This window comes from Hippocampus bargibanti, linkage group LG17 (assembly GCF_051943395.1).
Source record: "Hippocampus bargibanti isolate YZ-2025 linkage group LG17, ASM5194339v1, whole genome shotgun sequence".
In the NCBI taxonomy this organism is placed as follows: domain Eukaryota; kingdom Metazoa; phylum Chordata; class Actinopteri; order Syngnathiformes; family Syngnathidae; genus Hippocampus; species Hippocampus bargibanti.
The window spans coordinates 463,679-490,869 of record NC_142750.1 but is presented as its reverse complement, the minus strand read 5'-3'; the positions used below and the strand labels follow the sequence as shown (position 1 = coordinate 490,869).

Here is a 27,191-nt window from a genome sequence, read left to right as displayed (position 1 = left end):
AATAATTTGCGATGTTTCGAATGATTTGAGTGCTGAAATAAAAGCCGTGAAGTGGTCATACAAACAAGTCTGCCTTTTACTTTCTCACCGACAGGACTCGGGCACATTTTGACCAGGCTTTAAGAGAGACGAATAGACGGGTAGCCCACCTACCGGGCGCAGCGGCGGCTTTCCAATTTTCATCCCAAGGAATCACATCCACGGAGGAAAAGCAACATTTCGATTTAATCCAGCAAGAGAGCAGATCTCGCAATTGGAAAACCCAAAGGCAAAATCGCAGCGTCGCTTGTCAAAGAGCGAGTGGCTGCTTGAAGGCACAACGCGAGAGGTGAAGGCGTCACACAGGCCGATTGTTCACCTTGAAGGCGGGGCTTCGAGCCCATCGCGGGCCTTCGCGCAAGTACAACAAGCCGTCTGTTTGAGGGGTTTTGAGGTGAAAAAAAACCATCATGTATCGTCGGAAGTTTTTAGCCCAAAAAATGTATAGTAAGGCGTTTTTTGCACGAAAAAACGACCATGTATAGCAAGGCGATTTTTTTTTTGTGAAAAAAATGACCATGTATAGTAAGGCATTTTTTTGGCAAAAAAATTGACCATGTATAGTAAGGTGTTTTAGCCGAAAAAAAAACGACCATGTATAGTAAGGTGTTTTAGCCGAAAAAAAAACGACCATATATAGTAAGGCGTTTTTAAGCCGAAAAAAAACGACCATGTATAGTAAGGCGTTTTTAGCCCGAAAAAAAAAACACCATGTATAGGAAGGCATTTTTAGCCGAAAAAAACAACCATGTATAGTAAGGCGTTTTTTTGGCAAAAAAATTGACCATGTATAGTAAGGCATTTTTAGCCGAAAAAAACGACCATGTATAGTAAGGCATTTTTAGGCGAAAAAAATGACCATGTATAGTAAGGCATTTTTAGCCGAAAAAAACGACCATGTATAGTAAGGCATTTTTTTGGCAAAAAAATTGACCATGTATAGTAAGGTGTTTTAGCCGAAAAAAAAAACGACCATATATAGTAAGGCGTTTTTAAGCCGAAAAAAAACGACCATGTATAGTAAGGCGTTTTTAGCCCGAAAAAAAAACACCATGTATAGGAAGGCATTTTTAGCCGAAAAAAACAACCATGTATAGTAAGGCGTTTTTTTGGCAAAAAAATTGACCATGTATAGTACGGCATTTTTAGCCCAAAAAACAACCATGTATAGTAAGGCGTTTTTGGCCCCAAAAAAAATGACTATGTATAGTAAGGTGTTTTAGCCGAAAAAAAAAAAAGGCCATATATAGTAAGGCGTTTTTAGCCGAAAAAAACGACCATGTATAGTAAGGCATTTTTAGCCGAAAAAAACGACCATGTATAGTAAGGCATTTTTAGGCGAAAAAAATGACCATGTATAGTAAGCCGTTTTTAGCCCAAAAAAAACAACCATGTATAGTAAGGCGTTTTTTGCACGAAAAAACGACCATGTATAGCAAGGCGATTTTTTTTGTGAAAAAAATGACCATGTATAGTAAGGCATTTTTTTGGCAAAAAAATTGACCATGTATAGTAAGGCATTTTTAGCCAAAAAAACAACCATGTATAGTAAGGCGTTTTTGGCCCAAAAAATAATGACTATGTATAGTAAGGTGTTTTAGCCGAAAAAAAAATCACCATATATAGTAAGGCGTTTTTAAGCCGAAAAAAAACGACCATGTATAGTAAGGCGTTTTTAGCCCGAAAAAAAAAACACCATGTATAGGAAGGCATTTTTAGCCGAAAAAAACAACCATGTATAGTAAGGCGTTTTTTTGGCCAAAAAATTGACCATGTATAGTACGGCATTTTTAGCCCAAAAAACAACCATGTATAGTAAGGTGTTTTAGCCGAAAAAAAAAACCGACCATATATAGTAAGGCGTTTTTAGCCGAAAAAAACGACCATGTATAGTAAGGCATTTTTAGCCGAAAAAAACGACCATGTATAGTAAGGCATTTTTAGGCGAAAAAAATGACCATGTATAGTAAGGCGTTTTTAGCCGAAAAAAACAACCATGTATAGTAAGGCGTTTTTTGCATGAAAAAACGACCATGTATAGCAAGGCGATTTTTTTTGTGAAAAAAATGACCATGTATAGTAAGGCATTTTTTTGGCAAAAAAATTGACCATGTGTGTAAGGCATTTTTAGCCAAAAAAACAACCATGTATAGTAAGGCGTTTTTGGCCCAAAAAATAATGACTATGTATAGTAAGGTGTTTTAGCCCAAAAAATAATGACTATGTATAGTAAGGTGTTTTAGCCAAAAAAAAACCACCATATATAGTAAGGCGTTTTTAAGCCGAAAAAAAACGACCATGTATAGTAAGGCGTTTTTAGCCCGAAAAAAAAACACCATGTATAGGAAGGCGTTTTTAGCCCGAAAAAATTGACCATGTATAGTACGGCATTTTTAGCCCAAAAAACAACCATGTATAGTAAGGCGTTTTTGGCCCAAAAAAAAATGACTATGTATAGTAAGGTGTTTTAGCCGGAAAAAAAAAACGACCATATATAGTAAGGCGTTTTTAGCCGAAAAAAACGACCATGTATAGTAAGGCGTTTTTAGGCGAAAAAAACAACCATGTATAGTAAGGCGTTTTTAGCCGAAAAAAAACGACCATGTATAGTAAGGCGTTTTTAGGCGAAAAAAACAACCATGTATAGTAAGGCGTTTTTAGCCGAAAAAAAACGACCATGTATAGTAAGGCGTTTTTAGGCGAAAAAAACAACCATGTATAGTAAGGCGTTTTTAGCCGAAAAAAAACGACCATGTATAGTAAGGCGTTTTTAGGCGAAAAAAACGACCATGTATAGTAAGGCGTTTTTAGGCGAAAAAAACGACCATGTATAGTAAGGCATTTTTAGGCGAAAAAAACGACCATGTATAGTAAGGCGTTTTTAGGCGAAAAAAACGACCATGTATAGTAAGGCGTTTTTAGGCGAAAAAAACGACCATGTATAGTAAGGCGTTTTTAGGCGAAAAATAACGACCATGTATAGTAAGGCATTTTTAGGCGAAAAAAATGACCATGTATAGTAAGGCGTTTTTTAGCTGAAAAAAAACAACCATGTATAGTAAGGCGTTTTTAGCCGAAAAAAACGACCATGTATAGTAAGGTGTCTTTAGCCGAAAAAAACAACCACGTATAGTAAGGCATTTTTTGGCAAAAAAAATGACCACGTATAGTAAGCCGTTTTTAGCAAAAAAAAAACAACCATGTATAGGAAGGCGTTTTTCGCACGAAAAAAACGACCATGTGTAGTAAGGCGTTTTTAGCCGAAAAAAACGACCACGTATAGTAAGGTGTCTTTAGCCGAAAAAAACAACCATGTATAGTAAGGCGTTTTTTGCACGAAAAAAAACGACCATGTATAGTAAGGCATTTTTTGGCGAAAAAAAATGACCATGTATAGTAAGGTGTTTTTCGCACGAAAAAAACGACCATGTGTAGTAAGGCGTTTTTGGCAAAAAAAATTACCATGTATAGTAAGGCGTTTTTAGCCAAAAAAAACCGACTATGCATAGTAAGGCGTTTTTTGCCCGAAAAAAAACGACCATGTATAGTAAGGCATTTTTTGGCGAAAAAAAATGACCATGTATAGTAAGGCGTTTTTCGCACGAAAAAAACGACCATGTGTAGTAAGGCTTTTTTTGGCAAAAAAAAATGACCATGTATAGTAAGGCGTTTTTAGCCGAAAAAAAAACACCATGTACAGTAAGGCGTTTTTAGGCGGAAAAAACGACCATGTATAGTAAGGCGTTTTTCGCACGAAAAAAACGACCATGTGTAGTAAGGCGTTTTTGGCAAAAAAAAATTACCATGTATAGTAAGGCGTTTTTAGCCAAAAAAAACCGACTATGCATAGTAAGGCGTTTTTTGCCGAAAAAAACAACCATGTATAGTAAGGCATTTTTTAGCAAAAAAAAAAAAACGACCATATATAGTAAGGCGTTTTTAGCCGAAAAAAACGACCATTTATAGTAAGGCGTTTTTGGAAAAAAATTGACCATGTATAGTAAGGCGTTTTTCGCACGAAAAAAACCAACCATGTGTAGTAAGGCGTTTTTGGCAAAAAAAAAATTACCATGTATAGTAAGGCGTTTTTAGCCGAAAAAAACGACCATGTATAGTAAGGCGTTTTTAGCCGAAAAAAACGACCATGTATAGTAAGGTGTTTTTAGCCGAAAAAAACGAACATGTATAGTAAGGCGTTTTTAGCAAAAAAAAAAACCGACCATATATAGTAAGGCGTTTTTAGCCGAAAAAAACGACCATTTATAGTAAGGCGTTTTTGGAAAAAAATTGACCATTTATAGTAAGGCGTTTTTCGCACGAAAAAAACGACCATGTGTAGTAAGGCGTTTTTGGCAAAAAAAATTACCATGTATAGTAAGGCGTTTTTAGCCGAAAAAAAAAAAACCGACCATATATAGTAAGGCGTTTTCAGCCCTAAAAAACAACAACAACAACAACCATGCATAATAAGGCGTTTTAGGCCGAAAAAAAGACTTTTATTTTGGGTCAAGCAAATTGAGTAAAACCTTTTCCGCATATTCAGCGTCACCAAGAAGGATCACATCTGCCACTAAAAAAAATGTAAAAGCACAAAGTTAGACGAATAAAATCCGAGCATTTGAGCAGTCGCTCTTCATGAGGGAAAGAAAGGAAGCGTTTCTACGAGCAAGAGTCCAAAAACGAACGTGGATTATTCGTCAAGAAAGATCAAAATTGTTACAAAGCACAAAACGGACGACGACTCAGAGAAATATTTGCCGGAAATGGCGGCCATCTTCTTTTTCATTTCATGTCGCGTTTCGTGACTCTTCACAAGGGCGGCAAGAACCAAATCCGGCACGCAAATCCGCAAAAATGATTAATCGTTTATTGGTTCAAGTCTGACGACGTTTCAATCGGTCAAAGTTTTGGATTTTCGCTTGAATCGCGAGGAACCTCGGTCCTCTTCGTCCCCTTCAATGCTAATGAAATCCCCCCCCCTCCCGCATCCCCGGCTCGGGGAGGGTGGTTCACTTCCTGAACTGGGGGCGGAGTTTGACGGGCTCAATGGGACGCACGCCGGCAGGTTTTGGCGTGACGTTGGCCCGATCGCCCGCGGTTACGGTGCTGCGGAGGGGGTGGGGCTCGCCGGCCGCGGGCGCCCCAGGAGGTCGGGTGGGCGGAGCTTCCGCTTTCCGTTTCCTCCCGGCGGTGCGGCCCGGTGCCGCTGTTCCGACACCCGTTGGACTCGGGTGGGTCTTCAAGCCTTGGCGGAACCAAAAGACGCCAGAGACGCCGCCAGAGACGCCTTCACACCCAAGCGGTCCAGCCTTCGTAGAGCTGGGCCAGGTTGTCCAGGTTGGTGGCGTCCTTGATCACAAAGTCCACCTGGAAGCAGACGGACGGACGGACGTTAACTCTTTCACCGCCAGTCACAAAATTGATCATACGGCGGCGAGCGTCCTTCCCAAATTTGTTTTGTGAGTTTCGGCTTTTCATGCGGGGGTGCCGATCAAGCGCTGGTCAGACCTCAGGCCGTGTTTTTCCCCTTCCACCGGGGGCCGGCATTTACTACCTTTTGTCCATCTTAGCACATTGCTTCAGCTGTTGTTAAAGCGCTAAATAAGGCTTATTTAGTAGAAAATGGATGTTTTACGGGGACCTGGGAACGGATTATTCTCATTTTAATGGTTTCCTATGGGAAATAAATGTTTGGAAGACTGACTTTTCGCCTTACGCACGATTTCTGGGAACCAATTAAGTTCGTAAGCCAAGGTATGAATGTATAAGGCTGATTTACGAGAAAATAATGTTTTACGAGGACCTGGGAACTGATTATTCTCATTTTAATGGTTTCGTATGGGAAGACAAACTTTAGAAGAGAGTCGAAGGTTTCACCTGTTCGCTGACACTCATCCTCCGGTTGGGATCGAGGTCTCGGCCTTCCAGCTTGGCTTTCACCCTCTTCCACACGCTGACGGCGTACGAGTTCCTCTCCTGGACGGCTGCGGGCCAAGCAGGAGGTGAAGGCCTGGCGAAGTGGCAGCGGGCGGCGGCAAACAGACAAACAATTTACCTTTGCCCGTTTTGGGGTCTCGCGCGGCCCTTTTAGGGCTGGGGTTGAAGTTGAGGCCCTTGCCGGGCGGCGTGTCGGCGGGCGTTCCCGGGTTGCGGGCCAGGACCTTGCGGGCGTTCGGGGACATGGATTCCGGCTGGGTCTTCAAGCCGCTGCAACGCACGGCTAACGGAGCGCAAGCAAATTTAGCACGGAGGAGGGGCGCTAACGCGAACGCGGCTTCGCTCGCGACCGTGGCGGCGTTCGGCACACCTGCCGCGAAGCTGGTTTGCGCCGCCGACACGGGGCTGGCGCACTCGTTTTCGCGCTCCGTCACCAGCGGGGAGGCAAAGCCCACCAGGCCGTTGTAGACGCTGACGCCAAAAGACAAAGACAAAGGTTAGCGGGTGGCGGCGGCGCCAAAAAAAAATACAAAATACAAAATAATAATAATAATAATAATACATTTGATTTCCAAGCGCCTTTCATTAGATGGCTAGATAGCCTATAGGTCGCCAGATAACTAGCCAGACGAATAAATAGCCAATAGACAGCGAGCCAGCCAGCTAGCTGATAGCCAACAGACAGTCAGCTAACTAGCTAGCCAGCGAGATGGATAGATAGCCAATAGATAGCCAGCCAGCCAGCTATATAGCTAATAGATAGCCAGACACCTAGCTTTAATAATAATAAGAATACATTCAATTTATAAGCGCCTTTCAAAACTCTCAAGGTCAATTTACAATCACAGGATAAAGTTTTTCTGTGGGTGAGCAGCGGCAGCCACACGCGCCAGCGTTCACTCAACCCCTAAGTAAGTCAAATAGATGGAAAGCTAGCTAGCGAGCTATTGGATAGCAAATAAATAGCTAAAAGATCACCAGATAGTCAACAACTAGCCAGCTAAATAGCTAATGGATAGCAAATAAATAGCGAATAGATAGCCAGATAGCCAACCAGCAGCAGCTATCCAGCTAGATAGCTAATAGCTAGCCAGCTTGGAGACTTTAGTGGTTTTTTTAGGTTGTTGGTGTAATAAAAAATGGAGAAGCAGCATTTGAGATTGAGTTGTCCATTTTTCTTCCGGCGAATGGGCCGGGCTGACCTTTGACTCTGGGCCTGCAGCTCCTTGACGGTGGCGGGAATGTCCTCCAGCGAATCGGCTCGGTCGCGGCGGCGCGGCTGCCCGCTAGCCTGGATGACGGTGAACAAGACCACCTGGATGTTGTCCTGCCAGGCCTTGTAGTCCATCAGGAAGTGGCGCACGCCGCCGCGGCGAGCCGCCTCGTCGCCGTCGGCCAGCGCCGCCTCCTCGTCCTGCGACACGGAGACGGTGGGACGGACGGACGGACGGACACGAGAAGGACGGACGAGGCGCGCGGGCGGGCGACCTTGGCCATGGCCCTGAGGAGGTGCTTGACGTCGGCCAGTTGGCGGTTGTGGTTGGACAGGATGCTCCTGATGGAGTCCACCAGGAGCTGCTGCGTCTCGCCGCACGACTCCAAGCGCTGCTCGCGCTCCTCCTGCAAGCGCCGCTCGCCGTCAAGCTCCGCCTCCAAATGGCGCCGGGCGCACGTCAACCAATCGGGGCTGCCGATCGGAAGGTCCAGCACCGGAATCTGCAAGAAAACACACCAGGACGCTTGTTGGGGGCAGCCAGATGATAGTCACAAAGCTAGCTAATAGACAGCTAGCTAGCGAGCCAAATAGTCAGAAAGTTAGATAGCTAGCCATAGTCAGCTATTGGCTAATACCTAGCTAATAGCTAGCCAAATAGTAAGAAAGTTAGATAGCTAGCAAGATAGTAAGAAAGCCAGCGAGCTATTGGCTAATACTTAGCTAATATCTGACTAGCTAGCTAGCTAGCCAGATAGAAATCTCGCCAGCTAGCTAGCCAAAGACCAATCCAATCCAATTCCACGGCGCTGCGACCCACCAGCCTGTGCAAGAGCGCTAGCTCCAGCGCGGAGACGCTGCTGCTAAACTGGGCGGCGTAGGAGCAGGTCTGCTGGCAGCGCTTCAGCAGCTCAAACAAGGCGGCGTCCATGTTGTGCGCCTCCGCCGATCGGGTGCGAAGGCCTTCGAAGTTCAAGATGGTGGAACACAGCAGGGTGACCTGCCAGGACAGACGCTTGGAAAATGAGCGGTCGCCGTGCCCCCCCGCCCCGCCCGCCCGCAACAAGCTTTTGAAAGCAACCTGGCTCGCGCGCTGGTTTTCTCTGGCCACCGTGGAGCGTCGCTCCCTGATGCTCATGTCAAAGTCCTGAAGGACCGGCGCCAGTGCGGGGTTGGCGCCGCCGGCCCATTTCAGCCGCTGCTCGATGCTGCCCTCTAGGGACGAAAGCTTCTCCTGCATCGGAGAGGAAATACACTCACGTGGATGCTATCTGTTGGCTGGCTAGCTAGCTCACTATCTATTTACTTCCGGGCTGAGTAAACGCTGGCGCGCGTGGCTGCCGCTGCTCACCCACGGAAAAACCCATTTTCTGAAAACTCTTTGGCTGGCCTGTCGAAGGCCGTCGCCTTGACTGAGAAGGTTCCAAACCTGAATGGCGACGATGCCTCCTTCCTCCTGACTCAGCTTGTAAAGCTTCTTCTTCATGTTGGCCAGAAGGACGGCGCGAGGGGGAATGTGGACGCTCAAGCTTTGATTGTTGGGACCCAGGATGTCTTCGTGCTGCCACTGAACGGACCAAAACCGCAGACAAGTTAGCTGAGGTGGCCAAAGCGGAGCAAAAACGGACGACCATTAGCTGGCTTTCTATTGCGCCAGCGTCCACTCAAGTGGGAATAACTCAAATAGATTAACTAGCTATGAGCTGGCGAGCTATTAGCTTTTTCCGGGTTGAGTGAACGCGTGTGGCTGCCGCCGCTCACCCACAGACAAAACTCATCATGTGACTGACTCGACGAGGACTACCTGAAACATGGCCACGTGCAGCTGAATCCTCTGCAGGGCGGCCTTGGCCGCGTCCAGGTTGGCCTCCAACCTGCGCAACCGGTCCAACTTCTTCCAGGCCGTGTCGTAGGAAGCGGCCAGAACCGTGACCCGGTTGAGCAGCATTTGGGAGACGCGGCCCGACGCCAGGCTCTGCTCCGCCGCCATCTTGCAGAGTTCGTCCAAAGACACCTTCCGGGGACACAAAAACAACTTTATTTAACAAGACAAGAGACGGATGGACGGACGGAGGGGCAAAGACGAGCGAGCAAGAAGCCGCCACCTGCTTTTCGGACCCGAAATCTTTGGCCTCCACCTGGGCGACGACATCCAGGCCCAGGGCCGACACGGCGCTGCACAGGGCCAGACCGAGAGCCCGACCCGGCAGGCCCAGCAGCATTTGGCGAACAAATTCGGCCGTGAAGGCCTTGACGGGGCGGCTCATTTGTTCCTCGCCGACGACGCTGGCGTTCGGCTGCCGGTACGACGGCTTGCCGAAAGGCGTCGGTCCGTTGGGGGTCAACAGGTCATCTGGAGACGGGACTTTGTATGCGGGGCGGAAAGGAAAAACAAAACAAAACAAAAAAATGGGATCAGCGGCGTATTCCGGAGCCGGTTGCAAATAATAATAATAATAATTCATTTCATTCATAAGCGCCTTTCAAAACTCTCACTTTTTAGTCACTGGATCAATTTTTCTGTGGGTGAGCAGCGGCAGCCACACGCGCCGGCGTTCACTCAACCCGGAAGAAAATAGACAGAAAGCTGGCTAGCTAATAGATAGCCAGCAAAACAGCTAGCTATTAAACTAATAGATAGCAAGCTAGATAGCTAGCTAGCAAGCCAGATGGCTAATGGATAGCAAATAGTCAGCTAGGTAGCTAGCGAGCTAGCTATATAACTAATAGCCAGCTCGGCAGACAGATAGCTAAGAGATTGCAAATAGATAGCCAGCTAGGTAGCGAACAAGATAATAGATAGCAAGCTAGAGAGCTAGCTAGGCAGCCAGATAGCTGATAGACAGCAAAAAGATAGCCAGCTAGGTAGATAGCTAGCAATATAACTAATAGATAGCCAACTAGATAGCTAGCTAGCTAGGCAGCCAGATCGCTAATAGATAGCAAAAAGATAGGCAGCTAACTAGATAGATAGCTATATAACTAATAGAGGGGGAAAAATGATCTCACCGGACAGAGTGTGAGCATAGCAGGAGCACATTTGGAAAAAGTCTCGGATGGTTTGGAGTCTCTTGAGGAAGAAAAGCTGCTCCATCAGCTCCCTCTGCGTCGGCGTGTCCAAGAGGTGGCGCTGCGTGGCGCCAGCTTCCCTCAGAACGTCCACCTTCCTCCACGCCGCCGGCACTTCCAGCAAACTCAGCTGAGGGTCGGCAGCAGATCGACAGCACGCCGCGTTTTAGGATTCATTTGATTTCACTTCAAGAGTGGCTGCCTTTACAGCAGCTCCTAGATTTTATTTTTTCCCTTTTCGCTTTCTTTCATAACTTTGCTGCTGTGAATTAATTGGAATTGAAGCGGATTTACGTGGGGGCAGGAGATGTGACACAATCTCATGTGGAAGTGTCGCGATTTGGAATTGAAGTGGATTGACGTGGCGGCAGGAGATCACTCAATCTCATGTGGAAGTGTCGCGGCTTGGAATTGAAGCGGATTGACGTGGGATAGGAGATGTGAAGACAGTCTCTTTTCATCAATGGATGCTACACCTTGGTGTTTGCTTTCAACCATTCAGCTAGGAGCAGACGTGCGCATTGCACCATGACGTCCCTGGTCCACTGGTGAAAAGGCCGTGTTACATTGACGACAAACCTTGTCGGTGAGCTGTCCAAAAGCCGCCTCCAACTGCGTGAACATCCCGTCAAAGGCCACCAGGAGCATTTGACCGGCGGACATTTTGGGCGAGTCCGGACCGGTTCCGTCCAGGCAGCGCGGCTGGATGAGCTCCGAGTACTGAGCGCGCAACATCCTAAACGTCCCCCCCACAAAACACATCCGGGTCAAAGTTTATCATTTGCAACACGTTGACCAAAGTGCAACATGGCCGCCGCTGACCTGGTGATGTCCAGACATTGGTTGCGTCCGTCCTGGTCCAACAGAGCGTCCGCCAATCCCTGCAAGCCGAGCCCGTCGGAGCTCTGCTCCACCAGCTGCTCCAATTCCGCCAACATGGCCTCCAGCGTGGCCTCGCCTTTCACCAGAAGGCGCAAAGCCTCGGGGAAGATGATCTGACGGAAGTTGCCGTTCAATTCCTGCCGTGGCAAAGCGGACAGCTCGAAGACAAAGGGACGTAAGCATCATAACAATCACAATACGAGCTACCCAGCCAGCTATTTGCTACTTATTAGCTATCTAGCTGGCTGGCTGGCTATCTATTGGCAGACTGGCTAGCTATCTATTTAGCTAGCTACCTAGGTAGCTATCTATTTGCTATTTTGCTGGCTGGCTAGCAATCTATGAGCTATCTAGCTGGCTATCTGACTCGCTACCTATTTGCAATCCATTTGCTACTTATCAGCTATCTAGCTGGCTGGCTGGCTATTAGCCCACTGACTGGCCGGCTAGCTAGCTACCTAGGTAGCTATCTATTTGCAATATATTTGCCATCTTGCTGGCTGGCATTCTATGAGCTATCAAGCTGGCTATCTATGAGCTTGATGGTTGTCTGGCTATCTAGCTAGCTATTTCGCTGAATAGCTATATATCGATCTAGCTGGCCATGTATTAGCAATATAGCTATCTAGCTATCTATGAGCTAGCTGGCTTGCTTTCTATCTATTTGAGTTACTTCCGGGTTGAGTGAAAGAAAAACTGATCCTGTGACTGTAAAGTGACCTTGAGAGTTTTGAAAAGCGCTTGGAAATGACGATTAAAGGTGAGCAGATCATCGTTACCTGCAAGCAGGTGTAGACGGAATTGGCCAGATAAACGGCCTGAACAGTGCTGGAGGGCGATGGCAGCTCCAGGTCGTTGGGCAGCAGCGGGCAGCGCTGCCAGAGCGTCGCCAAGGCGCTAATGTTGCCCATCATGCTGCAGAGCTCCTCCAAGAACCAGGCTCCGTCCCGGGACATCAGGTCCACCAGCTGCTCTCCGGCGCTGGCCGCCGCCGCCTCCATTGCCAGGTTGCGCCTACAAAATGTCACACTATTTGTGATTTGGACTTCAAGATGGCGCCGCGAGAGCGGTTGCCTGTATTTTGTTTTTCTACTTCTTTCTTTCCTTTTCTATTACTTTCATCAATTTGTTGCTGTGAAATGTCAATTTCTTCACTGCGAGACTAATAAAGGCTAATCCAATCCAATCAACCCCATTACAAGAACAGTAACCCCCATAGCTAGCTATGTAGCTGGCTATTTATCCTTTTGCTATCTGTCTAGCTAGCTAGGTATGTAGCTGGCTATTTATTAGCTATTTGGCTATCTAGCTAGTCAGCTAACAGTCTATCTGGCTATCTATTAGCTATCTTTTAACGAGCTAGAGTTCTATCTATTTCAGTGACTTCCAGGTTGAGTGAACGCTGGCGCATGTGGCTGCCGCTGCTCACCCGCAGTAAAAACGATTTTTGTGACTATAAAGTGACCTTGAGTTTTGAAAGGCGCTTAGAAATGAAATATTATTATTATTATAAAAAGCACATTTTCAACCGTGCTTCCGTTTCGCCGGCGGTTTCGGCACCTGGAAAGCGAGCAGAGGGCGGAGGTGACGATGCCAGCCAGGCCGAGCGAGCCCGCCTCGCCGTTTTCCCGCAGAAAGACGGCGATGCAACGTTCGATTTCCTTCAGCTGCTCCTCGCACGCAGCCGCGCTGGCGCCTTCGGCTTTCAGTCGCTCGGCTTGATGCAACACCCGCTCGTTGGCGTCGGCCACTTGGCGTTGCAGCGCCAACTCCACGTTGGACGCGGACTGGCAGGCGGACGCGTTGGACGGAGGCGTGAACAGAAGCTCGTACCTGCGCCGGAAGACAAAAGCTCAATCCGGGCGGTCTTTGCAGCAAGAAGCAACAGTGATACCTTGGCTCACCAACTTAATTGGCTCCCAGAAAGTGTGTGTAAGGCGAAAAGTGTGTATTCCAAACATTCATTTGCCTCACCATGACAAATGACACTATGAATCCCTGTACAACGCTTAAAGTTCTGGAACCATCCGTGGCTAGCCTTGAAATCATCAATGGATGACGAACTTCCAGGTTGCCTCTTGACGATATCCGAGTGAAGTTGCTGTGCTTTCTCTGCAATAATTTTACCTAGTTCCTCATCAATTGTGTTCTGTTTAGCTGGGTTGATAGCTTTTTGCATCAAACGTCTCAAGGAGCTCCGGGTTGTCTCTCATCTCATTTTCCGTACCGCTTATTCCTCATTAGGGTCGCGGGGGTCGCTGGAGCCTATCTCAGCTGTCTTCGGGCACGAGGCGGGGGACACCCTGAATTGGTTGCCAGCCAATCGCAAGCTCTGGGTTGTAAGTTGTGATATTGCAACAGATGCAGGCAGACACACTCGAAACTTCATTCATAGCTGGTTCCCTTGCTTGACTTTCCTGTTCGACTTGTACAGATGGCTTGTGCGGGTTCTTTGTGGCGCTTGATTGATGGGATATTTTAACCTTGCAGTCTACACTCTGCCTCCGTATGGCAAGATTATATTCTTGCAAATTTAACGTTCGTAAGGCGAAAAGTTTGTTAGCTAAAGCGTTGGTAAGCCGAGGTATGACTGTAATTGGTGAAGGCGCTGCGCTTACTGTCTGTAGATGTTCTGGCAGTGGTCCACCGTCATGACCGTGAGCATCTCCTCCAACCAGGCCTTCCACTGGTACGTTCGATGGCGCAGCAGGTTAGCTCGCGGGTACAGCAAAGCCACCGTGGCGTAGCTGTGCAGCTGCTCCAGGCAAATCCGAAGGGCGCCGCGGCGCTGCTGGAGCGAGGAGCTCATCTCGGCCTCCAGGCTCTCACATTGGCTGATCAGGTGGGCCTGGCCTGCGTTCTGCAAGAAGGCCGTGGCGGGCACGTAGCTGGGAGGACCTGGAAGGGTCCGACGGAATTTCAACCACAACCTTTGGACAACGGTGGAAAAATAGATAGGTGACTCATCAAAAAGATGCTCCTAACCCAGATCAATGGCGGTGCTGATGTCCTGCAGCAGAGCAGCCAGCTGAGTGGTCTCCAGATTGGAAAAAGCCGCCTGGTACTGGGAAATCCATTGATCCAGGTCAGCCAGTTTACTTCGAATGGCCTCTTGCACAGTCCTCTGCCGTGACTGCAACTGGCTGTGCTCGGAGTACCTGGGAGATAAAAAAAAAAAAAAAAAAAAAAAAAAAAAAAAAAAGGACAGTTGGGGTTTAGATGACGCTTTTTCATAAGCTAAAAGGTCCTAACAGTACAGTGATAGCTCTGCTGACGAACGCTTTAGCTCACGGACTAGTTTTCGTCACCCCCTTTCTTTGAGTGCAGACGTGGTTTGTTATCGAGTGGAGTACGTTTGTACGTCATTTTAATGGTTTCTTATGGGTAATAAATGTTTGGAAGACGAACTTTTCGCTTTACACACTTTCTGGGAACCAATTAAGTTTGTGAGCTGAGACATCAGTGTCCTCACAAACGATGCGCTCTTCCTACCTTTGCTCCAGGGTGGCAAGTCGATGCTCCGGATGGTTCTCTGCCGCTTCCAGGAAGGTCAACTCCTCCTGCAATTTGCTCTGAAGTTTCTCTCCTTGGCAAAGCTGATCCTGGAGGACCAAATATTCTTCCACAGCTTCTTCCACTTGGGGCAGGACAGCCAGCATTTCGTCACGATTCTTAAACCAGTTGACCTTTTGGGGCGGGCGGGGACAATGGGCTCATCTCATCTTTCTTCTTCTTCTTCTGCAGTTGGTCTTGAGGTCTTACCTTGATCTCCGCCACACGCGATGAGTAGAGCGAGCGTGTGATTTCTCTCTCCATCTCCCTTTTACTCTGTTTGCTGTCAGCCTGTTGGCCTCCTCCTCCGTAGACGGCGCCGGCGAAGCCCACCTCCCCTCCAGCGGTCCAGTCCACCAGTGGATCGTAGACGAAGGCCTCCAGCAGGGTCAAGAGGGTCTCTCTGCCACGCCGCATCATCTGAATAACCTGCCGGCGGAAACTCCACTTGGAAGCGTCTCAACAACACTGACGCAATCGAGATGAAGTACGGTGATACCTCAGCTCACAAACTTAATTGGTTCGCAGAAAGTGTGTGTGAGGCGAAAAGTTAGTCCGCCAAACATTCTTTTCCCATCAGAAACCATTAAAATGAGAATAATCTGTTCCTAGGTACCCACAACACATCATTTTCTACTAAATAAGTCTTAAAACTACACAATATATACCTTATTTTATGTATAATAAATGTGCTATTGTATTGTAATTACATAAATAAACTACTGTATCATAAAGTTGTTTTATTTACCACTGTGATGGTAGTTTATGGCTTGAAGTTGCCGTGCTTTCTCGGCGATAATACCCTCACTCACACTGTCCCCTGCTAGCTGCTTTTCGTTAATAATCCGAATCAACAGAAGTTTTTCAACCTCTTCTATTGCCTGAGACCGTTGCTTAGACAACACAGAAACAACCTTAGCCAAATTTAGTAACTTAGCGTACTGGTACTGGGACGTTACGTCACACAAACGCACACCTCGGTGTTTTTTGATGATCTCCTTCTTCTGCTCGATCGTAATTTTCTTTAGTGTCTTCTTAGGCTTAACACTAGCCTGTGGTGGGGTGTTTTTCGGGGGCCATAATATCAAAAGTACTACACTCGATAACAAACCACGTCTGCACTCAAAAGAAAGGGGGTGAGGAAAACTAGTCCGGCAGCCACCGTGGCACTGTTCGACCGTGTGGTTTGGTTCGTTTGCCGAAAACTAGTTTGTATGCCAAGATTATATTGTCGTGAATTTAATGTTCGTAAGCAGAAGCGTTCGTAAGCCGAGGTATCACTGTATGTACATATCAAATATTGATATCCGCAGACATTTACCGTAAACTTATTCCATTGGAGAGGCGAAGCTTACCTGTTCGCAAGAAAGCCGAAAAATGCCCTCCACGCCGGTAACTCCCAGCGCACTCTCAATATTGTGCGTCATTCTGAACGGGACCTTCTCTGGGACCCGAAGACTCTTTCCTAATAAAAAAAAAAAAAAAAAAAAAGCAAATGCAGCATAAAGCCCAAATTTGAGTGCACGTGCGTGGACATTTATGATTTTTATGTAGCGTACCTTTTTCAAAACACACGTTGTAATCAATGTGTACGACTTCCCCGGTGGTCATGTCAATCAGAACATTGTCAAGGTGTCTGTCCCCAAGGCCAATGATGTAGCCCACCATCGACATGACAGCCGTGGATCTGGCGTAAGACTAGGAAAAAAAAAAAAAAAAAAAAAAAAATGGTCGTCGGGAGGAAACTCATTGACTGGCAGATGATGTACAAAAAAGTGTCCAAGAATTAAATGTTTAAAAAATAGGGTCTGGAGGTCATGGTCGCAAGTACGGGTGGTCACAAGTCGGATAGTTACCTGCATTAAAAAAATACAAATAGCTGATGAAAAACCGGCAGCTCTGCTTACCTGTGTGACTCTCCACCATTCACTGGGAGTGGTACATGAACACCACAACTCCTTGGCCAGTAAGTTGGAAGGTGTCGCCTCCATCAGTTCTTTCAGAACCTCCTTCATCACACCCAGGGGCCAATCACGTCGCGTGAGGTCCAGACTGAGGCCGACCGCTTTCAGGGCGGGACCGATGTGACTGTAATAAAGCTCACTCGGGCGGGGGACCAGAGGCACCGGCTGCTGCTGGAAGGAGTCTTGGGCCTGGGGAAGGAAATAAAACATTGCTCAGGTAACGTCCCACTTACCAGCGGCTTCCGTTTCGACAAAACGTTTTGGCTTGTAAACAGAGGCATACAAAAATACCCCAAATTTGTGGTTGAAAACCAAATTGGACGAGAACCGAGGCTTGACCGCGTTGCTAAAAGATGGCGGACGGAGGCTGTTACCTTCTGAGCCTGCAGCACAGCCTCCCTCTGCTGCCAGCGTTTGTAGAGTCCAAAGAGGGGCGTGGCTCCATCCACCCACTGGATCAATCCGGATCGGGTGCCGAGAGGCGTGACGGAATAATGGCGGGCGTGGAAGCGAGGCTGCTCTTGTTGGTTAATTTTGGTGAACATGGTGTTGACGATGGACAAGAACTGCATGATGCGCTCGTCCAAATGTAAATCCTCCAGACCTGTCCCGTCCAATTCAAAACTCTCAAGGTCAAGGATTTTGATTATGATTTTTGATTGACTTTCATTCCTTTCATCACTTTGCTGCTGTGAAATGTAAATTTCTCCACTGTGAGACTAATAAAGGCAATCCAATCCAATTATGATCAACTACACAGAGCCAGCGTGACGGCGGACTTTACCTTTAAAGAGGTACGGGTAGTTGTGGCCATCAGAGCCCTGGAAGAAGAGCTTCTTGGGCTTGGTCTTGGTGGGCAGGATGGTGATGGATTTGCCAATGCTCTGAATGGTGACGGCGTCCGAAGCCGACACCTCGCCCGGCAGGGCCATTTCGGTCCCGGTCAGAGACGCCAGATGTGGGCTGATCTCATCCAAATGGAGAAGATAGCTGGCCCGTTTCTGGGCGCGTTGCTGCAGGCTTAGCATGATCTAACAAACAGGTCGCGGTGAAGTCAAATCACAAGCAGGGGACGCAATTCGTGGCTATCTATAAAACTCTCAAAGTCACTTTACAATCACAGTTTTTCTGTGGGTGAGCAGCGGCAGCCACATGCACCGGCGTTTACTCAACCCAGAAATAACTTAAGTAGATGGAAAGCCAACTAGCTAGCTAATAACTGATAGCCAATAGATAGCTAGATAGACAGATAGCTAGCTAATAGATAGCTAGATAGCTAATAGATAGCCAATAGAGAGCTAGACCGTTGCGAGATAAGATAGATAGCCAGCCAACTAGACCGCTAATAGCTATCTAATAGATTGGAGGTCGTGGTCGTAAGTACAGGTGATCGTAAGTCGAGCCGTCCACCACACCTGCTTAAACGGGAGCCAGCTGCTAGCGGGGTTAGCGGGGTTGTGCGGGTTCCTCAAGCGCTCCAGGGCAGAAGTGATGGCATCTCCATACGTTTGCTGGAACCACGTCTCGTGCGGCGTCTCCGCCGGGGCCGAGGTGATGCTGCAGACGTGTTCCAGGGCAAAAACCACCGGCCGCATCAGAGCCGAATGCTTCTCGCGCATGATGGCGATCTTCTCGTCCCTGAAGCACAAAATGGAGGACATACGGTGATACCTCGGTTTACGAACACTTTATCTAACAAACATTAAATTCGCAAGAATATAATCTTGGCATACAAACTAGTGTTCAGGAAACACACGAAAAGCGCCACAATTGCTGGCAGACTACTTTTCCACACGCTCTGTTTGAGTGCAGATGTGGTTTGTTATCAAGTGGAGTACTTTTGCTATTATGGGACCAAAAAAGACCCCACCACAGGCTAGCGTTAAGCCAAAGAAGACATAAAACAAAATGAGGGTCGAGCAGAAGAAGGAGATCATCAAAAAAGACCACCGGGGTGTGCATTTATGTGACTTAGCGTCCCAATACCGGTACGCTAAGTTGATCATTGCTACGTCTAGCTAATGGTGTTTCTGTGTTGTCTCAGGCAATAGAAGCGGTTGAAAAACTTCTGTTGAGTTGGATGAACGAAAAGCAGCTAGCGGGGGACAGTGTGGGTGAGGGTATTATCGCCAAGAAAGCACGGCAACTTTACTCGGATATCATCAAGAGGCAACTACATCAACGACCATCACAAAGGTAAATAAAACCACTTTATTATACAATACAGTTTATTTCTTTCACGACAATACAATAGTAAATTTATTATACATAAAAAAGGTATATTTTGTGTCGTGTTAAGGCTTATTTAGTAGAAAATTGTGTTTTATGGGGACCTGGGAACGGATTATTCTCATTTAAATGGTTTCTTATGGGAAATCAATGTTTGGAAGACACACTTTTGGCCGTACACACACTTTCTGTGAACTAATATAGTTCGTAAGCATCATGTTGCCTTTGCGATGGTATAACGTTGTATAAAAAGTCCGGTTGGTGGAAAGAAGCTAAAGGCCCCATCGAGGAGCAAGCAAGCAAGCAAGCTCACCTTCGTAGCGTGTTGTTATTTTGAACCCTCTTCACCTCGTCCTCCAGCTGTTGGATCCTCCGCAGAACGTGCATGTGCTGCTGCTGCAGAACGCCAAGCCACAACTCGTCCCACAGTAACGTGACCCTGCGCAGCTCACCCACTAACTGCTGGACCTGGACGGGAGGCACCACGGCTTACAACCACATCGACCACCACTTTACAGTCACCGGATAAGTTTTTCTGTGGGTGAGCAGCGGCAGCCACTTGCGTTGGCCATTTTGAATGGATTTCGACTTACGACCGTTTGACTGAACCCGGTCGTAAGTCGGATGTGACCTTATTTCAATCAGTTTTGTCTACTTGGGCAATCTAGTTAAATGGGGCCCATCCATTATTAGAATGCGGCCCCCTTTTTCAGACACAAGGGGGCCAACTTAAATCTCCCAGATGCATCCCGGGAGGGCGGTGTCCCCGAAAAGCCACTGACCTGAAGCACCATGGTGGGGTTGGCCAAGGACAACTTTTCCACAATCTTGCTGTAGCAATCCTGCATCATGGCTTGGTCTTGACTGGAGCAGAAAGCGGCCAGTTCTTCTGGAACGTCGCCCTTGTCGCCGCTCTGCGGCTGCTCCTCCTCCTCCTCGCCGCCAAGCGTTTCTCCTTGGATGCTCCCCAAAAACGTGGGCAGAGCCGATGGCAGTTTGCTCCCTGTCACAAGCAGATTGGCCGTTTTGAATCCAAGCGTGGCGGTCCGTATTTTCAGGATGGCTCAAAGAAGACCAACAGCAAGCCCTTGCCTGAATTCTGAGCCTCCCCTCCAAGGGAGAGCGAGCCCACAATGGCGGGGTAAAGGATGAGATGCGGGGAGTCCTGGGCCACTCGGCACAGCAAGCTACAGATACTTTGGCGAATGTACGCCTCGGGATGATTGAGGCGAGAAAAGAGCTGCGGCGTGATGCCTGGCGGAGAAAGAAAGACGAGCTCAATATTCAGAAAAAAAGGCGTGGTCATCTGGACGGCTGCTTTGAAGAAGTCGGACGTTTGGCTTCTCGTCCAAGAGGCTTCGTCAGCCAACTAAAATTTTTGCTGGGTCTAGCAGAGGTCTGCCGCGCCATCTCTGGACAGTAGGGACACCCGAGAACAAGTATTACGTAACCCCAGCTCCTACTGTAGCCTTTCATAATGTGGTCTGCCATATAGAGGTAACATCCGAGTTATGACTGGCGCAAGTTACGACCACCCGTACTTGCAACCATGACCGCCAGACACTTTTTTTTATTCTACACCTGACGCCACAACGCACTAGCAGCCGGCAACGCGCCCTACAATTTTGACCAGCCAGCATGTCAAACTCGCACAGAAATCTACTGCGTGACTACACTCAGTAATAATAATAATAATACATTTCATTGAGCGCCTTTCAAAATTCTCAAGGTCACTTTACAGTCACAGGATAAGTTATTTTGTGGGTGAGCAGTGGCAGCCACACACGCCAGCATTCACTCAAACCGGAAGTAACTCAAATAGATAGAAAGCTAGCTAGCTAATAGATAGCCACTGAAAGCTATTAGATAGCCAGCAAGCCAGCTAATAGATAGTGAGCCAAATAGCCAGCTAGATAGCTAGCCAGATAACCAGCTAATAGATAGCAAATAGATAGCTCGGGAGCTATCTAGATAACTTTGAGTGTGAGTTCATGACCAAAACGTGAGTACAACTCGCTGTATCTTTAGTAAGTTGTGACTTATGTTCGTTAGCCACACTAGCCCGCTAGCATCAGGTGACCAAATTTCGCAATGTTACTATACTGTCGTGTAAACGTCACGTTGGCCATTTTGAATGGATTTCCACTTACACCCGTTTGACTTATGACCGCTTTGTCGGAACGGAACCCGGTCGAGAGTCAGATGTTACCTGTACAGGGCCATAGCTACCAGAAAAATAAATGTTCGCTGACGAAGCCTCTTGGATGAGAAGCGAAACGTCAGACACGTTCAAAGAAGCACAGATGACCTTTTCATCGATGAATAAACAAGATGATGGCAGAGAAAATGGGAGTCCGTTTGCAGTGCATTATTATTATTATTGCATTATTATTAAATGTAAATTTCTCCACTGTGAGACTAATAAAGGCAAATCCAATCCAATTACCCCTCCAGGGCGCCGTCGGCGTGGAGGCCAAACCCAGCTCGAGGCCCTCCCGCAGTTCACCGGCATGCTTGACCAATAGGCGGAGCAGACGAAGGGTCGCCATGACGATCATGTCATCATGACTCTGTTTGCTGCTCTGACAGGACAGCAGGAGTTTGGGGTCGTCCTCATCAATAGAAAGCTGAAACGACAGAAAGAGAAAACTCTGGATCAAGACCTGAAGGAGCAGGTACAGTGAGTGATACCTTGGCTTACGAACTTCATTGCTTCCCAGACACAGTGTGTGTAAGGTGAAAAATGTTTTAATCCCAAACATTAATTTTCCATAGGAAACCATTAAAGTGAGAATAATCCGTTCCCAGGTCTCCATAAAACATCATTTTCTACTTTCTGATTTTCTAAGCCTTAAAACAAATATACCCTATTTTATGTATAATAAATATGGTATTAAATGTGCTATTGTATTTTATTATTGCATTGTATTTGTGATTAAAGAAATATGCTTGTCTGTGACTGTAAAGTATACTTGAGCTTTGAAAGGCGCTCCACCATCTTGAGTACCTAGTGTTTCTCTGCCATAATTTTACCTAGTTTACTTAGTTGAAACAAGTCCAAATGTCACTGTTTCTATCAATTTTCTCACTCGTCTGCTTGTCTCTTTAATGTTTAACCCCCCTCCCCCATCACTGCTGCGTTCTTGACCAATCACGTGGCTTTAACCAAAGTTTGGGGGCGGGGAATAGAGGACAAAAATGAGTTGGCTGCCATTTTCTTGTTCTTGGCGAACGGGCTCGTTTGCGAACGACACATCACTTATTGTGGCGCTCGGTGTGTATTGCGAAAAATAGTTCGTATGCCAAGGTAAAAATGTTCATCAATTTAACGTTCGCAAACCGAAAAGTTCGTAAGCCAAGGGCTTCGTAAACCGCGGTATCACTGTAATCGGATGTGTCAGGATGTCCAGAAAACGTCGCCCAAACGTCACCTGTCCCGCGTTGAGTTTCAAGAAGGTGAAATAGGCCTGGCAAGAGATGCGGTAGAGGCCAAATATTCGGTCCACCACACGTCTCCAAATGCGAATCAAACCATCTGCAACAGGTTGTCCCGCCTCGGCCAGCCAGGGGCAAGACCCCGTGAGCTGTCGCCAGATCACGTCCACCATGTCGTCCTCGTCGTCCTCCTGCTGCAGCGCCATATCCTCATCCTAAAGGACAAGACACAATCCCAACGAGAAGGTAAATAAGAACCTTTCACAGGGTGGCCTGGAGGGGTGGAAATGCTGTTGATCGTTCCGTTCCCAAATGGAAGTTTGGATCTTTTCCTTGCTAAACTGTAAGTACAGCGATAAAAGCATGTCCATTCTCGCCGTCTTCTCAATAAAATGAAACTTAAATAAGCGAGCGCGGAAGGTAAAACCTGTACCGGAAGTAACAACAACCTAGCTAAATAGCTATATGACTGAGAGCTTACACGTTAGACGTATTAGTATTATCATTTGCATTTGCTATCTATTAGCTCTGGCTGGCTAGCTAGCTGTTGGCTATCTATTAGCGAGCTAGCTTTCTATCAATTTGTGTTACTTCCGGTTTGAGCGAACGCTGGCTCGTGTGGCTGCCGCTGCTCACCCACGCGCTTCGTTTGTGTGTCAACCTGTCCGAGTTAAGACGTGACGACTAGCCGGGTAGACGCTACCTGTATGCCGGTCGGTCGACACATCGCTTGGCCGAGAATGCTAAAAATGGTTTCCTTGTCTTCTTGGCTGGTCGTGGCAGGTAGAAGCTCCTCAATGTCCTTCTTTTCTCCAGGAAGAAGCGGCAATCCCTCACCTTGGCTACAGGGGAAGACATTTACTTACAGCGTGCAGCGTTAAAATCAGGGTTTGCTATTTTTTTTGGCTAACCTGGCATTGTCAACGACTTTCCTCCCCCAGCGGTACGCCCAGCTGGCTAACGCTGCCCAGGATTTTGCCACCTCAGGAGCCAGGCTGGTGGACAGCTGGTAGAGTTGACCGAGCACAAAGTCGGGTTCCCCGACACCGACGCTCACTGCGCATAAATTCCAGAGAGGAAAGTTTGCCTTCCTTTTTGCCAAGTTTCTGCCACCGGGCAGTCAGGAGACTCAACTCCCTCCCAGCCCTGCCCCCCCCCCCGCACCTTCCCACTGCCACACTCACCGAACTCTGAGTACTATCATCCTGAATGTTGTCGTTTTTTTCTGCAAGACCTCCCTTCAACCTTTTTTTGTTTCTTTTTGCATTACTACACTACCTCACTTTACATACGTCACTACCTCACTTCACATTCACAAATGACATGTATTGTCTGTTGAATTGTCTGTCTTTTTAGCCACATTTTAAAGGACAACCGACACCATTTTTGGTTTCCTAACTGACATCAGAAAAACGTTTGATAGCATCTAAAATCGCCAAAACACGCAGGCAACAAAACAATGGCTTCAAAGTTCAGATTAGCTATATGCCATGGAATCTTTCTGACAAATGTATGCTCAGTAGAAGTCATTTCAAGTGATTTTTACATAATTATGGAACAACTCAGTGTCATTTCAAGTGATTTTTACAAATTATGGACAACTTGTCCGGAGGCGTCGGTTGTGAGAAGACATGAATTCTTTCACCATCTTGTGGAATGATCCCATGTCGGTGCTTTCTCTGCCATAATTTTACCTAGTTCCTCATCAATTGTGTTCCATTTAGCTGGGTTGATAGCTTTTTGCATCATGTGTACAGTTGGCTTGTGCGGGTTATTTGTGGAGCCTGATTAATGGGATATTTTAACCTTGCAGTCTACACTCTGCCTTTCAATTATCAAAGTTGAAACGAGTCCAAAATTTCACTGTGTTCTATCAATTTTTCTCTCTCTCTGTCTTAATAACAATTCCATCTGTGCTGTATGTCATGCATATTCGCACATTTGACAATAAAGCTAACTTTTTGTCAATTGTCTCATATCAATCCAAGTTATCAATCGTGAAAATGAGGTCAGTCCGAATCTGCGGGCCCTTCTCACGGTTTCTCAAGGGAATAAACGTAAGCGTACTTGAAATTACCTGAGGTCTCTGGGGTGATGTGAGGAATGCTCTGTTCTACCAGAGGAAGCTCCAGCAGAGCAGAAATGGTCTGACATAAAGGTGACGTGACGCTCAAAGCATTGAAAGAATTGACCGCCCCGGACATCTTGACCACCTGGAACAAAACGAACGGCACAGTGTATTGAAATCACGCCATTTAGCCAGCTACATAGCCAATAGCTAGCTGGCAAAATAGCCATCCATACAGCTAATAGATAGCTAGCCAGCCAAAATAATAACAAATAATACGACAACACAAGAATAGATATTCCATTTTTCTGCTAGCGGCCGTCCAACGGCTATCTATCTGGCTAGCTATTGGTTATGTGGCTACCTAGCTAGCTAGCTATTAGTTATCTATTAGCTAGCTAGCTTGCTTTCTATCTGTTTGAGTGACTTCCGGGCTGAGTGAACGCTGGCGCGTATGGCTGCCGCTGCTCACCCACAGGAAAAACTTCATCCTGAGACTGTTAAGTGACCTTGAAAGTTTTGAAAGGCACTTAAAAATGAAATGTATTATTATGATGATGATGATGATGATGATGATGATGATGATGATGATGATGATTATTATTCTAAAAGTAGCATTTTTGTGCAAATGCGTACCTGTTTAAGCTGTGGAATCATGTCCTTCCAGTCAGCCAACAGCCATTTGCAGAGCGTGAGCAGCGAGCGGCAGGCGGCACCTTCATTTTTTCCCACGTAGCAATATGAAAGAGCAGCCTTGCTTAGCATTTCCATGGCTGGAATGGACTGGCCTGTCGGAGAAAAAAAGGTTTTGTTCATGTCTGAACTGGATTTGTTCACGTGATTTATTATTATTATTATTATTATTAATTATCTAGCTAACTAGCTATCTATTCACTATCTAGCTGGCTGGCTATCTAGCTAGGTATCTGTTGGCAATCGATTGGCTAGATAGCTAGCTTACTATCTATTTGAGTTACTTCCGGGTTGAGTGAACGCTGGCACGTGTGGCTCCCGCTGCTCACCCGCAGAAAAACTTATCATGTGACTATAAAGTCACCATAAGAGTTTTGAAAGGTGCTTATAAATGAATTATTATTATTATTAGCCGTAGTAGTAGAAATAGTAGTAGTATTACTATGACTATTACTACTATTATAATTATTATTATAAAGCCATTTTCAAGACAGACTTTTCAAGAATAAATGGACATCATTCAGAAAGGTTGGACAGCTCCGAGGCTAGCAAAAATATCAAATAATATTGCAATTTTATGAGGTGATCATGAATCCACATGTTGAAAGTAAAAATTCGAACAGTTTGACAACATTATTTCTCATGTTTCTTCATGTCATAAGTCATTTCCTGGCCAATGGCACCCTCTAGTGGACGTGTAGTAATGTCACACCACGCTCGCAGCTGATTGATTCAGTCGGACATAGCACTACTGAAGGCCTAAGAGATACGCCACTGGCATATGATCATGTTGTTCAAAGTAGAAGGTTTTGATATCCATATTTAGCTTCTGTTAAAATATGGGCAACATAATAATAATAATAATAATAATACATTTTATTTCAAGCGCCATGCGTCCTGTCCTCACCTGAAGTCCTGACCACTTTGGCTTTTTCTATCTGCAGCTCGGGGCCCCACTTTTCTCCCAGCGTGCCTTGCACACTGAGGCGGCGAAAGGCCTTGATCGATTGGTCGTCCTGCTCTTCGTCTTGAGTGCCATCACAACACTGGCTGAGCAAGCGGGACGCCAGGGCCACGTTGCCTTTTTTTCGAGCAAACTTGACCGTTGTCAAACAAAGCTCCATCAGGTGGGCATCTGTGGTCGGAGAAGAACCTGAAACGAGAAAAAAAAAAAAAAAAAGATCCAGGTAACATTCAAGTTACGACCGGTGCGAGTTGCGACCACCCGAACTTACGACCGCCAGTACTGTACACTGCTTTTTTTTCCTTTGCTGATTTTTTTTCTATTCCTTGCGTTAAAACGCGCAAGCAGCCAGCAAAGCGTCCTACAATTTTGGCCAGCCAGCATGTCACACACTCGCACAGCAATCTACTAGCGTGATGACACTCAATACAGTAGTTATACAGTAATAATAATAATACATTTCATTTACAAGCGCATTTCAAAACTCTCAAGGTCACTTTACAGTCACAGGATAAGTTTTTCTGTGGGTGAGCAGCGGCAGCCACACACGCCAGCGTTCACTCAACCCGGAAGTAACTCAAATTAGAACAATAATAATACATTGCAAATACCGTCTCGGCAACATCTTCTGGCTGTTAGCAGGGAGCGCAATTTTTCAACAGCGCACATGCGTGGGAAGCTGTGCATAATTGGATCAGCAGCAGAACGTAATTTTGTATTTGTACCTACAGTATATGTTGTCTTAATACTGTAATAATGCTGTATTGTTTACGTATAAGTGTTTTCTTTAACCCACTAAAATAAAAATTGATAATATGAAATATAAAATGAAAAAAATCGACACTAAAAAGTAAGTACAGGTAACATCCTACTTACGACCAGCTCGACTTACGACCATCTGTACTTCCGACCATGACCTCCAGACCCAATTTTTTCAATTTTTAAGAGGGAGTGAGTTTGCGAGTCATTTAGCCTCCGAGTCTCTATTCAACATTTTGAATGGATTTCGACTTAAGACCATTCGGTCGGAACGAACTGGGTCGTAATTCGGACATTACCTGTATAAAATGTCGAAATGAACTGGACACTAAAAAGTTTTGTGTAGATTACAGGTACAGCTGTATAGTAATAAAAATCGATAATACA

At 46.3% G+C, this 27,191-nt stretch overlaps 1 protein-coding gene across 3 annotated transcripts in view; it reads right to left on the bottom strand.

Moving 5' to 3' along the window:
* Positions 1 to 4,499: 4,499 nt before the first annotated feature.
* The window catches only part of smg1 (SMG1 nonsense mediated mRNA decay associated PI3K related kinase), a 40,993-nt gene continuing 18,301 nt past the window's right edge, over positions 4,500 to 27,191 (bottom strand). For 2 of the 3 annotated variants that reach the window (XM_089017899.1, XM_089017900.1), the window contains exons 29-64: positions 25,989 to 26,234; positions 25,025 to 25,176; positions 24,398 to 24,533; positions 23,232 to 23,376; positions 23,024 to 23,162; positions 22,317 to 22,535; positions 21,332 to 21,512; positions 19,978 to 20,139; positions 19,668 to 19,888; positions 19,199 to 19,353; positions 18,072 to 18,294; positions 17,441 to 17,687; positions 17,031 to 17,260; positions 16,600 to 16,845; positions 16,252 to 16,390; positions 16,048 to 16,157; positions 14,903 to 15,121; positions 14,633 to 14,826; positions 14,126 to 14,298; positions 13,759 to 14,038; positions 12,701 to 12,973; positions 11,920 to 12,154; positions 11,081 to 11,277; positions 10,838 to 10,994; positions 10,199 to 10,388; positions 9,295 to 9,554; positions 8,994 to 9,203; positions 8,619 to 8,756; positions 8,271 to 8,423; positions 8,010 to 8,189; positions 7,465 to 7,692; positions 7,179 to 7,390; positions 6,347 to 6,447; positions 6,095 to 6,259; positions 5,917 to 6,023; positions 4,500 to 5,406 (exon numbers count right to left, since the gene is read on the bottom strand). In XM_089017899.1, the coding sequence (XP_088874025.1) occupies positions 5,329 to 5,406; positions 5,917 to 6,023; positions 6,095 to 6,259; positions 6,347 to 6,447; positions 7,179 to 7,390; positions 7,465 to 7,692; positions 8,010 to 8,189; positions 8,271 to 8,423; positions 8,619 to 8,756; positions 8,994 to 9,203; positions 9,295 to 9,554; positions 10,199 to 10,388; positions 10,838 to 10,994; positions 11,081 to 11,277; positions 11,920 to 12,154; positions 12,701 to 12,973; positions 13,759 to 14,038; positions 14,126 to 14,298; positions 14,633 to 14,826; positions 14,903 to 15,121; positions 16,048 to 16,157; positions 16,252 to 16,390; positions 16,600 to 16,845; positions 17,031 to 17,260; positions 17,441 to 17,687; positions 18,072 to 18,294; positions 19,199 to 19,353; positions 19,668 to 19,888; positions 19,978 to 20,139; positions 21,332 to 21,512; positions 22,317 to 22,535; positions 23,024 to 23,162; positions 23,232 to 23,376; positions 24,398 to 24,533; positions 25,025 to 25,176; positions 25,989 to 26,234 (6,701 nt within the window). In that variant the 3' untranslated portion in view covers positions 4,500 to 5,328. The remainder of the gene's footprint in view (positions 5,407 to 5,916; positions 6,024 to 6,094; positions 6,260 to 6,346; positions 6,448 to 7,178; positions 7,391 to 7,464; positions 7,693 to 8,009; positions 8,190 to 8,270; positions 8,424 to 8,618; positions 8,757 to 8,993; positions 9,204 to 9,294; positions 9,555 to 10,198; positions 10,389 to 10,837; positions 10,995 to 11,080; positions 11,278 to 11,919; positions 12,155 to 12,700; positions 12,974 to 13,758; positions 14,039 to 14,125; positions 14,299 to 14,632; positions 14,827 to 14,902; positions 15,122 to 16,047; positions 16,158 to 16,251; positions 16,391 to 16,599; positions 16,846 to 17,030; positions 17,261 to 17,440; positions 17,688 to 18,071; positions 18,295 to 19,198; positions 19,354 to 19,667; positions 19,889 to 19,977; positions 20,140 to 21,331; positions 21,513 to 22,316; positions 22,536 to 23,023; positions 23,163 to 23,231; positions 23,377 to 24,397; positions 24,534 to 25,024; positions 25,177 to 25,988; positions 26,235 to 27,191) is intronic. The other variant, XM_089017901.1, reaches the window with a different exon arrangement.